General features: G+C 48.9%; 1 protein-coding gene across 1 annotated transcript in view; it reads right to left on the minus strand.

Moving 5' to 3' along the window:
- The window catches only part of TP73 (tumor protein p73), a 110,554-nt gene extending 97,751 nt beyond the window's left edge, over window positions 1-12,803 (minus strand). The window contains exon 1 of the mRNA XM_075906809.2: window positions 12,656-12,803. Coding sequence (XP_075762924.2) covers window positions 12,656-12,705 — 50 coding nt within the window. The 5' untranslated portion in view covers window positions 12,706-12,803. The remainder of the gene's footprint in view (window positions 1-12,655) is intronic.
- Between the last annotated feature and the right edge of the window lie 976 nt (window positions 12,804-13,779).

The raw sequence follows: 13,779 nt of genomic DNA on the forward strand, positions 1-13,779 counted from the left end.
AGCCCGGAGAACGTGGATCAACAGCACGCCCCAGAAGTCACGGATGTGTTGGAGAGGAAAGCAGTGGGAAATACAACAGCTAACTCTGCAAAGCCACAGCCGTGATGAATTCAAGTTTGAAACCAGGTTTTACATAGAGCTGTGGTCTGCAATCTTGTGAAGCACTTTCTGAATGTAAGTGCAACCCAGGATCCACATCACACCCAAATTCCCTTGCTATACCTCCTTCCTCTCCTCTCCTCTCCTCTCCTCTCCTCTCCTCTGAGGCCCTGCCCTGCTCACTCCAGCTCCCCCACCCTGCACAGCAAGCAAGAGGGCTCCGGGGGCGGGGGGGGGGGGGGACAGGTCCAAACGCCAGAGTAGCAGAGCAGTGGGAGAAGGGGCAGCTAAAGTACTGGCAATTGACAGACTCCTGGCCAGACCAGTCAGGATCCCTTGTCAGAGGCTCCATGATCTACCAGTAGATCCCGATCGACTGGTTGGTGACCACTGACTTAGAGGATGACATCAAGCTACGGACACGTGCAATTCGGAGCTAGTTCTGATCCTCGGTGCTCACTTCCCTGTGCCCGCATGATGGAACGGCGGTCTTAATTGCCAGTTCCGCCTTGCCAGTTGATTAAACACCTAATTGTTAGCAGAACCTTTGTGTTTTACCCCCTTGCACAATTGCTGGGCATCTTTGCGTGGTCGCTAGTGTTAAAAATGTCAGTCCCTTTGTTTAACAATGTCAAGAACATAAAGGGCAATGTTCTGTCCTGTTGACCTGGTTTGGGCTCCAGCTTTGGTTCAGATCTAATACCATAGCAGTGGGGTCATTCTGGCAACTGTTCACAGTACAATGGCCCCCAAAGGCCAGGCCACAGTAGACATGTCTCAGCGACATTTGGGGTAGTGTTCTAACTCCTTCACTGTCCTACTGTGCAAGGGGAATCAAATGGGGGTGAGACCCAAAGGCCAAAAGGGCCACAGAGAAGTGCTCTGGGCAGCTAGAGTGGTTAAGAGGAAAGCAGCCAATCAGGGGCCAGGAGGGACTATATAAGAGGAGCTGCAGGACTAGAGGCAGCTCAGTTGCAGCCCAGACCTGGAAGGGAGATGGTCAGAGCTGGCTGTACCAGGGACAGCTCAGAGTGGGAAGCTGTTAGAACATTGTCTCCAGGAGGAGAAGCCCTGGAGGCACCACTCTCCTACTCAGTGGGGTAACAAGCTGAGACGCATTCCACAGAGGACAGAGGGAAAGGGGTTGTGATTGCACAGAGGTCGACTCAGCCGGAGGGCTGAGTAGCCACAAGGCTTTTAAGATGACAAGCTATGTCTACACTGGTGGGTTCTTGAACAAGAATATCTTGAGCAAGACACAAGAACTCTTGCGCAAGAACACATCCACACTGCCATGTGCTTTTGCACAAGAGAATCCAGGGCAGTGTGGATGCTCTCTTGTGCAAGAAACCCCTGCTGTGCGTTCACACTGTCCTCTTGTGCAAGAGGGCTTACACTTGTTAGAAAAGAGCGTAGTTCTTGCACAAGAGGCCCTGTTTTCCGACGCCGTACTGTAAATCTTCTTGCATAAGAGTGGGCGGGCAGTGTGGACACTCTGTGGGTTCTTGCGCAAAAACAGCCATTCTTATGCAAGAACCTGCCAGTGTAGACATATAGGGTACGTCTAAACTACATGGTTCCGTCGACGGAGCCATGTAGATTTGTTGTTTTGGCAAAGGCAAATGAAGCCGCGATTTAAATGATCGCGGCTTCATTCACATTTACATGGCTGCCGCGCTGAGCCGACAAACAGCTGATCAGCTGTTTGTCCACTCAGCGCGCTAGTCTGGACGCTCCCCTGCCGACATCAAAGCCCTTTGTCGGCAGCCCCGGTAAACCTCATCCCACGAGGCATAATGGGGCTGCCGACAAAGGGCTTTGATGTCGGCAGGGGAGCGTCCAGACTAGCGTGCTGAGCCGACAAACAGCTGATCAGCTGTTTGTTGGCTCAGCGCAGCAGCCATGTAAATGTAAATGAAGCCGCAATCATTTAAATCACGGCTTCATTTGCCTTTGCCTATAACCCTAATCTACATGGCTCCGTCGACGGAGCCATGTAGTCTAGACACAGCCATACAGAGTGCAAGAACCCACACTCGGCTACATGGGGGCACTCCTGCGAGGTGAGTGCCAACCCCGTCACAGGGAACCTTACATTTTACCATCAGATATATTCGTGTTCCATGCAGACTTGCTCCGCTGCTGCCAGCATTCTTAAACAACAAGCTACTGAGAGCTCACGGAGGTTTGGCTCTCCGCTCACCTGCTCCGTCACTTGTAACAGTGCCTGGGGAGTGCGCCATGTGCAAATGAAATGCTACCATTCTGCTCTGGTGATATTCTGGGCTGCATTGTCAGGGGTGTTGTGAGCAAGACACGAGAAGTCATTGCTCTGCTCTGCGCTGCACTGATTAGGCCTCAGTTGGAGGATTGTGTCCAGTTCTGGGCACCACATTTCAAGAAAGATGTGGAGAAATTGGACAAGGTCCAGAGAAGAGCAACAAAAATGGTTGAAGGTCTAGAAACCATGAGCTATGAGGGAAGACTGAAAAAAATGGGTTTGTTTAGTTTGGAAAAGACCAAACTGAGAGGGGACATAATAGCAGTTTCTAAGTACCTAAAAGGGTGTTGCAAGGAGAAGAGAGAAAAATAGTTCTCCTTGGCCTCTAAGGATAGGACAAGAAGTAGTGGACTTAAATTGAAGCAAGGGAGGTTTAGGTTGGACATCAGGAAAAATTCCTGCCTGTCAGGGTGGTTAAACACTGGAATCAATTGCCAAGGGAGGTTGTGGAATCTCCATCACTGGAGATATTGAAGAGCAGGTTAGACAGACACCTGTCAGGGATGATCTAGATGGTGCTTGGTCCTGCCACGAGGGCAGGGGACTGGACTTGATGATCTCTCAAGGTCACTGCCAGTTCTATGAATCTATTCTGTACCCATTATGCACTGGTGTAAATGAGCGTGCAAGGTGCCAGACATCAGAGGGGGCACCTTAAATTCACATTATCCAACAGCTTTCAGCCATGCCCTGAGAGGGAAAGACTCACACCCAAACAGGCTGTCTGCCCTACGTTCATCAGTGCCACTGAGAACTGTTAAGAGACAACAAGGCAGCTGTGTTTCCAGAAAGGGAGTGCTGCCTGTCTAGTGTTTAGAACAGGGGAGGGGATCAGCACTCCTGGGTGCTATTTCCAGCTCTCCCACAGACCTCCATGCGTGGCCTTCATGTCACATGACTCAATTTGTACCTCACTCTCCCCATCTGTAAATATGTTCAAAGATGCTCACCCGAACCAGAGGTGGTTAAGAGAGTGAATTGAGCTTGGCAACTGCTTTGAGATCCTCGGGTGACAACCTGTGACTACTGTAATTAATCAGACTCTCTTCCATTCAGAGCTGGAACATGGAGCCTGCATGAAGGGACGAGCAATATTAAGCTTTGCCAAAGCCCACCTGAGTCTCAAATTCTGCCCAACACCTCAGCAGCCATTGGCCTTTCTCTGTGCCTCCCTACCATGAACAGCAGGGCCTTTCCCGGGGTTTCTCTAGACGTCTCCCCAGCCCGAGGTAATGCTGTCTGAGATTGCTGGGCTCAGGTTTTGCTGATGCATAACCACCTCCTAAGACAGGCACGGCATGTACTGTATCTTACAGATCCTACGCTGTGTCTAGTTCATAACCGTCAAACAGGTCAGTCATGCAGTATCCTAAGGGAGCAGGGGATGTTTCTGTTCCAGGCACTGAGCACTGGCTAACCCATGATGCCTCCTACAGAGGAGAAATTATTCCTCTTGTGATGGGAGAACAGAAGAAATTAAAGGAACCCCCAATTGTTTGGAAAACAGCCATCACAGTGATGAATCCACGAACAAGGAGGAGGGAGACCAATTGTTCTCCTTGACCTCTGAGGTTAGGACAAGAAGCAAGGGGCTTCAACTGCAGCCAGGGAGGTTTAGGTTGGACATTAGGAAAAACTTCCTGCCTGTCAGGGTGGTGAAATGCTGGAATGAATTGCCTGGGGAGGTTGGGGAGTCATTGGAGAATTTTAAGAGCAGGAGGCAAACATCTAGATCAGCAGTTTTCCAACTTTTTTTCTTGTGACCCAGTTGAAGAAAATCGTTGATGCTGTGACCCAACATAATTTGAACAGAGTATGGGCTCCAGGCTGGGGCTGAGGATGAGAGCTTTGGGGCGTAGGAGGGGGTTACCTTGTGCAGCTCCCAGTCAGCGGTGCATTGGGGGGGCTAAGGCAGCTTCCTGCTTCTCTTGGCACCGCAGGACATGCTGCCCCCAGAAGCAGCCGCAGCAGGTTCCCAGCCAATGGGCGTGCGGAGCTAGTGCTCGGGGCAGGGGCAGTGCGGGGAGCCCTGTGCACTCTCCTCCCCACCTAAGAGCCGGGCCTCCTGCCAGCCACTTCTGGGGTGCAGCACAGCCCGTGATGCCAGGACAGGCAAGTAGCTGCCTTAGCGCCCCCACTGCTCACCTGACCCCCTGTAGCAACCAGACCCAGCGCCCGACATTCCACGACCGAGTGTTGGGTCACAGCCCCCCATTGGGAAACCACTGATCGACATGGTGCTTGGGGACTGGACTTGACTCTCAAAGTCCCTTCTAGTTCTTAGAACCCTAGAATCCTAGCTTAGAGCGATGAAGTGGGAAGATGGACTGGTACAGAGAGAGGCAGGAAAGAAAAGTCTTTGGGAGTTTTGTGAGGGGAGAGCAGACTAAATTAAAGCCACCCCTCTTAGTCCTGGAAGATAAGTTCCACCTTTCAGTATCAATGTAACACCCCTGAAGTCTGCTGTGGTAATTCAGGCATGACACAACTTCCCTCTGTCACTCTGCAGGTGACCTGCACCAGGCATCTAACGATCTACCACACAGGGTTTTTATCCGAGGCGTTGCTGCCATTTTTCTCCACCAGTGCTAGAATTTTGGATCAGCAACACATTGGCTCAAAGTACCCACGATGCTTAATGTCATAGAACTACCCTAGGGAGCAAAGCAGCCACAAGTCATCCTCTAGATGCCACACTGAGAAATCCAGAGAGAGTCTGTGCTAATAAATCTCACACACGCACGCACACGCACACGCACACACACACACGGCCCTGGGCCCCCTACCTGCTCTGGAGCCCTGAGCGTTTTGAGTTCCCCCGGAGGTCTCCAGCAGACAAGGGGAGGCCTGGTATTGTGACTCTACGTTATTTGCTGCACTACAAGCAAGGAGCGTCCTGGTCGCCTAGGCGATGACATTGGAGCTGTTGAAAGCTATGTGAAAAGTGTGGCAAGGGCTTGCGCTCTCCTTCCTGGAACAGAAGGGAGTTCCAAGGGGAGGGGAACGGGCGACCAACTGTGCCCAGGAATTAAGATGGTCACTTAAGCTCAGCAAGGTTGACTTATATAGGGCTCCAGAAATGCCGGCTAACTCCCTCATGGTAAACATGCCCATGAATGGACAGGCTCTGTTGTATTAGTGTTTAATCAACTACTGCGTGAATGAGGCTATCACAAGGTGATCGCTCATGCTCAGGAGCCCAGGAGTTTTCTCTCTCTCTTCAGACAGTTGTCGAGTAGTACAATTTATCACAGGCACCTGCGCTCCAATGACAGCTGCATGTGGGTGGGAAAAGCTGTGCCTAGAGCAGTCGCCAGCAAAGGCCCCTCCATTTGTGATTGAAAACAATAGGAAATGCTCTGCAGAGCCTCCAACTAATATGCTAATTATCTTTTCGTTATGAAATTGTACAATAACTTCGTACTCTCTTCTCAGTCTTGCTGATGTTTATGTGTTTCACTCCAATCAGACGCTTGAAAAAGGAAACTGACGTGTCTTCTTGCTTTTAAAAACATCATTTTAACTTGTTTGCTTAGTCCTATGCGGTGGGTAACAATAACCAAAAGTCTGGACTAGGCATCTCCAAAACATACTTAATAGGGTAGACTTCTGTCTGTGGTTAGAATAGTTGTGTGTTTTATTCCCACATATACAGGTTGAACTTCTCTAGTCCAGAACTCTCTGGTCCAGAAACATCCATCATCCGGAATGATTTTAGTTAGCTGGATATCCACTTTTCATGGGTGTGGCTAAGTTTCCCATTGTCCCATAAAGTTTGTTTACAGCCACCAGCTCTGGCTCTCAGTGGTCAGTGCTGTTATTTAGCTCTAATTTACCCCTAAATGTAAATTTACTCCCAGAAAGCTGTGGAAGAGTTGGCAATGCTGCTAGACAAAATTGATGTCCTGTGGTCAGGAAAATTCTCTGGTTTGGCACTGGTCAGGTTTTGAGAGAGTCGGACTAGAGAAGTTCAACCTGTACAAAGATGTTCTGATGTATTCATTATAGGTTGACATTTTACAAGGGTCTGAATGCATTAGTGATGACATGTTCACTTTGCCTGAGATGAACATACAATCGTTTATTTTCATGGGTGAAAAACATGTTTCATTTCCAAAAGTTCAGCTTGGCTACAATAGGTCATGAGAGTAATACCTTTTGGTGGACTACATATGCACAAATTCTTAACCTAGCATGACCTGTGTTTATATTGTGTTCTCTGTGAAGATTATAAGTTCTTCTAGGCAAGGACTGTCTTTCTGGATATATGTTTGTGCAGCGCCTGGCGCCATGGGGCTTATCGGGCCTTCCTCTAGGATTGCAGGTCTTGTCACTGCCGGAATATGCATTATTATCAGTGTGCCCATTTGGTGCTGCAGGCAGAGGAATCTCTGTAGTACCTCTTGTGCTGACTATGCCCATCACAGGCAGCAGCACAATATGTTGCTCTCTCTCTCAGTGGCTGGCTGCACGTCTCAGCCGACAGTAGCAGTGACGTGTTTTCAGTTTCAAAGTCTGAGGTTTTGCATTGGAGTGAGCTCTACAAAGAAACTGTCCTTGTCCCAAGGAGCTCACACACCTCAGTCCAGCTCCCATGGGAGCAGTTCAGACCCACAAAGCACACCAGGGGCTGTGCCAGAGGTGTCTGCTGGGCACAGTGAGCTCTGGGGAGGGGTGTGAAGCAGGCACAGGAGGTCACATGACACGAGAAGCATGAGTCAGTGTTCCACGCAAAGGATGGCAGAGAGGAGGGCCAGGTCACATGACAAGAGAAGCGTTGGGGGGGGGGCAGCGTTCCATGCAGGGGTTGGCAGTGTCTAGGTGAGGACAGGAAGCGGATTCAAGGGGGTGGCCAGGAAATATGCTTGAGCTGAGTGAGTGGTGAGCTGGTGAAGATGCAGGAGGGAATGCAGCTGAGCTAGGCCTGGCAGAGGAAGAGAAGATGCTGGAGGTACAGAGAGGGCAGTGCAAGGAGTTGGGGGTCACAACAGAGCAGCCAGGGCAGGAGCTGCTCTGGTGACAGAAGAACCTCCAGCTAATATCAGCCCAGCCTGGGGAGATCTCTCTGATTGGCTGCTTTTCCCCAGGAGGTGGGGCAATGGGGGCTCTAGATATTGGCTCTAGACTGTGATTGACAGCCAGGCCAGACGCAGTTGTAACTGCAGAGGTATATAAATACTTCCTCCAGTCCTAAGAGACTCAGAATGAATGGTACTTTAAACCACCCTGAGACAAGGAAAGAAAGAAGCCGGTGGAAATTTGTTTTTATGCAACCGTTCGGCTCTAAAAAAGGCTGCACCTGCTGCCTCACTAATTCGGAACAACAAAGGAATTGAGATCTTGAGTAATGAAGAAACAAGGACACTCAGTGTGCAAATTAAACTGTTATAAAAAAAGGGTGCAGTTTGTTTACCTGTGAAACTGAAATGAAGCCTGACTTGTCTTACACTTTTAATACTGATTTTAACATAACCTAGCTAGTCTTCCCTCATTTTATTTAAACTCAAATCTACTTTGCCTTTTTCTCAGAGTCTTATGAATTTCCCTTTTTTATCCAAGTCTTGTTTACCAGGATAGTTCGTTTTGAATTTGCCAAGGGAAACTTTCACACGCTGATGCGTCTTCTCTCATTACTGCCAATAATTAGTCAGAAGACTGCTTCTGATCAGAAATTAAGACTCAGGAAGCAAGCTGGAACATGCTTTTGTTAAAATATATGTATACATATAGGGGGCTCTTCTAATTATGAGACAGTTTTGTTGACATTTGTGGACTGTAGGGAATGTGGAATGTGAAAGGAAGCATAAGGAAATTGGTATCTAATCACATGGTGTTGCATATCACATCTTATTAAATAGTGTGCTGATTGCTTGTACTATTTGCATAATTATTATTTCAATCCCTGTGCCTTATCATTACTTGATTATCAGACTTAAAGTGTTGCTAAAAGCAAAGTATGTTCAATAGCCGTTTATATGAGCATATATAGTACACACATCTCCCTTTTCTTTATTATTCAAAATACCAGCCGGAAGTTTGTGTAGATAACAGTATTCTCTTTGAGCAGCTGAGGTTTGGAAGAATGGCTCCGTGGTTAAGACATTGGACTAGGATTTAGAAGACTTTCTGCTGACCTGGAGCAAGTCTCTTCTGGATGGATCTTTAAAGCTATTTAGACTCCTACACAGACCTTTCAAAATGGGGCTCTGGGTGCTTTTGAAAATCTGAATAGGCTCTTAAGATCAATGGAATTTAGCCACGAGAGACATTTAGATTTTACACTAGAGAGTTTTACCTCTCACTATCTATGTATTTTAAAAATGTGCATCTGTCTGTCCGTCCACCCATCTGCGAGTCCGTTTGTTCAAGAGCTCCTCCTAAATGGCAAGAGCTAGGACCACCACATTCGGTAGGCACCTTCTTCTTCACCTAACGTAAAGCAATGTCAGAGCTTGGTTGTGCCAGGACAATGGGATGTGCCTGGAATTCGATTGTTTCATGTCAAATGAAAAGAGAGGAGGGTGAGAGGAGGGACAGTTATACTCACCCATGACCATAGAAAGACCCACCCCAAGGAGAAGTCAGCAGCCAGGTGTGCCTGCTCTGCCCCCTCCTCCTGGGCAGGCCCTGCCACCCTGAGGACAAGTAACCCTCATTCCCTGCCCTGAGCCCTTCTCCCCCACACCATAGTCCCCTACTCCGAAGGACCTGAGCAACGCAGGCCTTCTAGTACTGGTATAATTAAAGAGCTACCAGCTTCTAGTGTGAATGTTCTATCAGTATAATGGTGCTTTATAGAGCTATTCTCATACTGGTATAAGGTCCCCTCATATTGGGATAATGGCATCCACACTAAAGGTTTGTTCCTCTTGTATTACTTTGGTAAAGAATCACATGCTAACCTGTGAGTAAACCAGGCCTAAGGCAAGTTTGGTTTTGAGGACATTAGGTATGGCTAGTCTCTGCTGGGCCAACATCGCAGATGACTTGAAACACTGGCTGTAACTTTAAACGTAAGAACATTTTCCTCATTACACAGACAGGTTCCCCAGAGAGGGTCTCTCAGGGGAACCCCCACTGCAGCCAGAAACAGCAGGTGGGCAATTAATCACCCTATAACTGGCAAAGGTAATAAAGTGAATTGAATCTCCAGATGGCACTTGGCACAAAACATGTTATTCTCAGATGCTGAGAATGTGTTCAGATTGCAAAGGGGGGAAACACCTCAGATAAGGCAGAGAAACTTCTAAGTCATTATCCATTCTGTGGTTGGGCTGTATGCATCATACTGTGAATTAACTGTAGTCTTCTAAGCAGCAATGAACTTCTCATTTATGCCCACGTGTGAATAACAATGTCACTGGAGTGGTTATTATTCCGGCTCCATCTAACCTCGGGGCAGAATATTCATTTAAGAAAGATATTTTCTTCTTTTTCCAAGGGACACCAGGTTGTTAACAATTTGCCTTTCTATAGCACCTGTCACCTAAGGATCTCAAAGCATTAGTTAAGACTCTCAAGCACCCTTCTATCCATTCTACATATAGGTAAATTAACACACAGGTAAGACTGGTGACTGGCCCAAAATCAACATATCAAGAGGACTGGAATGGACCAGACTAGCAACATTATATTGCCCACTAAGACACCCTTTTCCCCCTCCTTCCTATATAAGAGGACATTGTATATTCAGTTCTTACAGGGAAAGAAACTCTATGAAGGTGGATAATCTGTCTTGCCTAGAGCTCTTATTGAAACTCTTGGAGTTTATTGCTCTGCTCTGTTATATTTTAAGAAAAAAACAAAGAATTAAACACTCCTTAAAATGCTTCACTGTCCCCCAAACTTTCTATTTGAAATAATTTCAGCAAACAACTTGTTGAATTAGAATAAAGCTGTTTCAATTCAATTTTTGTTTGCAAAAACCCCCTCAAAATATAAATAGGTTTGTAAGGATTCGATTTTTATTGGTGACTGTCAGTAAATGTTGATTTCACCACACATACAAACCAAAATATTTCCATTTGCAATAATCAAATTTTACAGTCAGCAAAACAGGAAAAAATCATCTTGAGAACTTATTAGTCTGATTTAAGGATATTTACTTTATATTGACATGTGACATACACAATTTGTGTTTTCATGCTTATATTTAACTCTGAATCTGTGCTTACTGTCATTAGATAACTGTTTAATCCCTTATTGTCTGAACCCTCTCCATAATTTCCTGCAACTATGAAAATTTAAATCAACAAACATAAAAAAGGCTTACACCCTTAATTTTGCACTAATGTGAAAATTTAAATAAATAAAAGCGTAAAAAGCTTCAAAATAAACATGGATATTATTTGTCAACGTTATATTAAAAATCAAATTCTGTCAAGCGAAAATATAAACATTACTTATTATAAGGAAAAGACATACACCTGTCCTGGGAGGACAAGCAGAATTTCCCACCTTTGACTGACCAAGCATATGCAAATAAAATCAAGTAACATCTCAGAGCTGGGAAAGAGCTGTGGGTGGAACTCTCCATTGCCCAATACAATTAAAACCTAGACAGCACGAGCCTGTCCTTTGTCAGTGCTCATGTTCGGCTAATTCTCCAGAGAACACTTCTCTATCTTTGTTTTAAAAGTTCTGTTACATTTTGTAGCTTGGCTCCCTCACCTGTATAATGTTCCTAGTTGGTTACCCTGGCATCCATGGCAACAGCCATAGTAACAAAATACAGTTCACTCCTGCAGGGTCACTAACATGCTCTCTCAGGATTAAGGTGACTGGATCTGGAACACACAGTGAGCTAGGTTCTTCTCTCCGTTACAGCGGGGTAAATCTAGTGTAAGTCCAGTTAAATCAGAGGGTTAAATTCTGCCCTGAATTAAACCAGTATAAGACAGAAGAAACTTCATGGTAGTTAGTAGGCCAGGCCAAATGTTGCTGTCATTTATACTTACTGGTGTAAATCCTGCTTAATTTGATTTTCTTCAGCCCATTGGTTTTATTCTATTTTACTTCACTGCGCTAAAGTACTATGGCCATCAAAATACCCAGGTAGAAAAGAAAATTAAATTTACACCCAAGGAAATGAGAACAGACTTTGGGTAGAAGTGTTACACCTGTGTCCTGCTTTGTCTAAAACTTCTTTTTTGAGCAAAGCGCAATATTTTCCGTCTTTCACAAAGCATTCTTTGCAACTCACCCCCTTCAAACATCTCCTGAGTTTGAAATGTGGCTGCTGCAAATGGGCTGCTTTGAAAGCTTGTCCCATATTCATCCCTTAGCTCGGGAGGTTCTAATGTGTAAACCTGCAGCAGACTCAAGAGGACGCTGCCACCTTGGCTCTGATCTTGGAGACCTATTCTGAGCCAGCTGTTGGGGAAGCTGAGGGATGGATGATTTTCCCCCTGCCTACCCTCCTTTCCCCCCAATAAGAGTGTCAGGCCAGAAGAACCAGGCATCCCAGGCTATTCCCAGACAGGTTTCTCGCACTGCACTTAACTAGAAATGGGGCCCGATTCTCCTCTTGCTTTCACCAGTTTTGCTCTGCCATATAGCTCTGATTTCACTGAAATGATCCCAGCGTGAGGGAGAATCAACCCGTAGGTACTGATGTCATAGCCAGGCTCCCCTTTCCAAAGGGCCTCTCTTGCCCACCCCAGCCATGCGGGAGGTGGTGAAAGCGTCCTACCGTCCAAACTCTCATGTCACCATCTCCGGGTTGAAATAGATTGACACTGACCAGAGGCTGCAGTGACCCGGGAAGACATGGGCGCGCAGTCCCGGGGAGAACAAGGGATCGCTCCACACGTGCCGGCAGCTGTGGGTCCTACTCCTGCCTTTCTGTGTGTAAATAGCTGCAGACCCGACACCTGAGGAGACTCACGCCCCGTTTTCCTTGGGCTACCCGCGAAGGCGCCGCTGCAGGGGGTGGGGGGATTTCTGTCCGGGGAGTGAAGTTTGAAGGCTCAGCCGGGCACTGCCATGTGGGGAGGGGGATGGGGTGAGAGAGCTGCTACCCCAGGATGAACCCAGCTTTTCAGTAGGCTCCTGGGTGCCCCCTCCCTTGAGTGCCCCCCCCCCCCGAGCTACAGGCCCCGCAGGTGGAGGGTCTGGAGGAGAAAGGCCGAGGGACCTGCTCTGGGGCAGGACAGGAGGATCGGGGCGCGCAGAGGGCGAGTCCCGAGCGTGCCCCCCAGCCCAGCCTCCACCGGCTGCCCGCCCCGGGCGCGCTGAGCCCCCCTCCCAGCGGGCTGAGCCCCAGCCCGGCCCTACCTGGCTGCAGCGGCCGCGGTCTGTGCGCCCGGGCGGGCGATGGGTGGCATCGGTGCCCCTGGCAGGGCAGAGCCGGGCTGCGCTGGGCCCCGCGCCGCGCCTCCCCGGCCGGGCTGGGGGTCGGTGTCCCCTCCTCCGCCTCCGCCTCCGCCAGATGCCAGCCGCCCTGCGGGGTCCCGGGGGCCGCGCACAAGGCCGCCTTAACCCCTGCCTGCCCGCGCCGCGCCGCCGCGCGCTGCTCCGCGCCAGCCGGCTGGGGACAGCTGGCGGCGCCTTTCCGCGCTGTGCGGGCGGGAAGGGCCGCGAGGGGGGAAGGGACGAGATTGCAAAGACCGGGGCCGGGGCAGCTCCTGGCAGGGCAAAGGGGCCCCGGGCAGCCGCCCCGCTGGATGCTCCCCTGGCCTGAGCGGGGGAGAAGGACCAGCGGGGCCAAGCTTGGGGGTGGCCTGCCTGGGGGTGTCTGTGCAGGGAGAGGAGGGAGGTGCCAGGACAGAGACCCCCCCCCGCCTGCCCCACACAGCTCTGTCCCAGCCGGGTGCGCCTCTGGCCCCCAGGCGGCCCACCCCTGAGCTCCCCAGACTTCCTTCACTTTTCCTCTCGGCTCCGATTTACACACCGGCCCCACTCCCCCAGCTCTCTGGTCCTTTTAAAGAGGGTCCAGGCGCATCCTCTTCCCTCCCCGACCCCCGCCTCATTTCCTTTCGGAAGGACAAGAGGGAGAAGGGGAGGCTGGTCTTTCGCCGGAGCTGTGCGAGATTTCGGAGCTTTTTCTAGGAAGGGTTTTAGTTTAAAACCGCTCCCCGTGACACTTAAACCCAACACTGGATACGAGGTGCGCAGCTGAGACTAGATAATTCAAGCCATTGGAAATACCGCGCATTAGTCCCCCGCAGAATACCCCGAACAATAGTTTATCACACAGAACCGCTAGGGTGTACACCTCCCTCAACACAATAGTGTGGAAATAAATGGTCATTCCAAGGCAGCATCGTGGACACACGTGCATATTTTCTCCTGTTATGTCTCTGTGACCGTTAAGTGGGTTTTTTTTAATTCGTAACCTATTTCCAGGAAATCACGTCAGGTGCACCGGCATCCAATTCTGGTATCAAATTAACGCCACT

This window comes from Pelodiscus sinensis, chromosome 24 (assembly GCF_052426305.1).
Source record: "Pelodiscus sinensis isolate ZL-2025 chromosome 24, ASM5242630v1, whole genome shotgun sequence".
Lineage (NCBI taxonomy): Eukaryota > Metazoa > Chordata > Testudines > Trionychidae > Pelodiscus > Pelodiscus sinensis.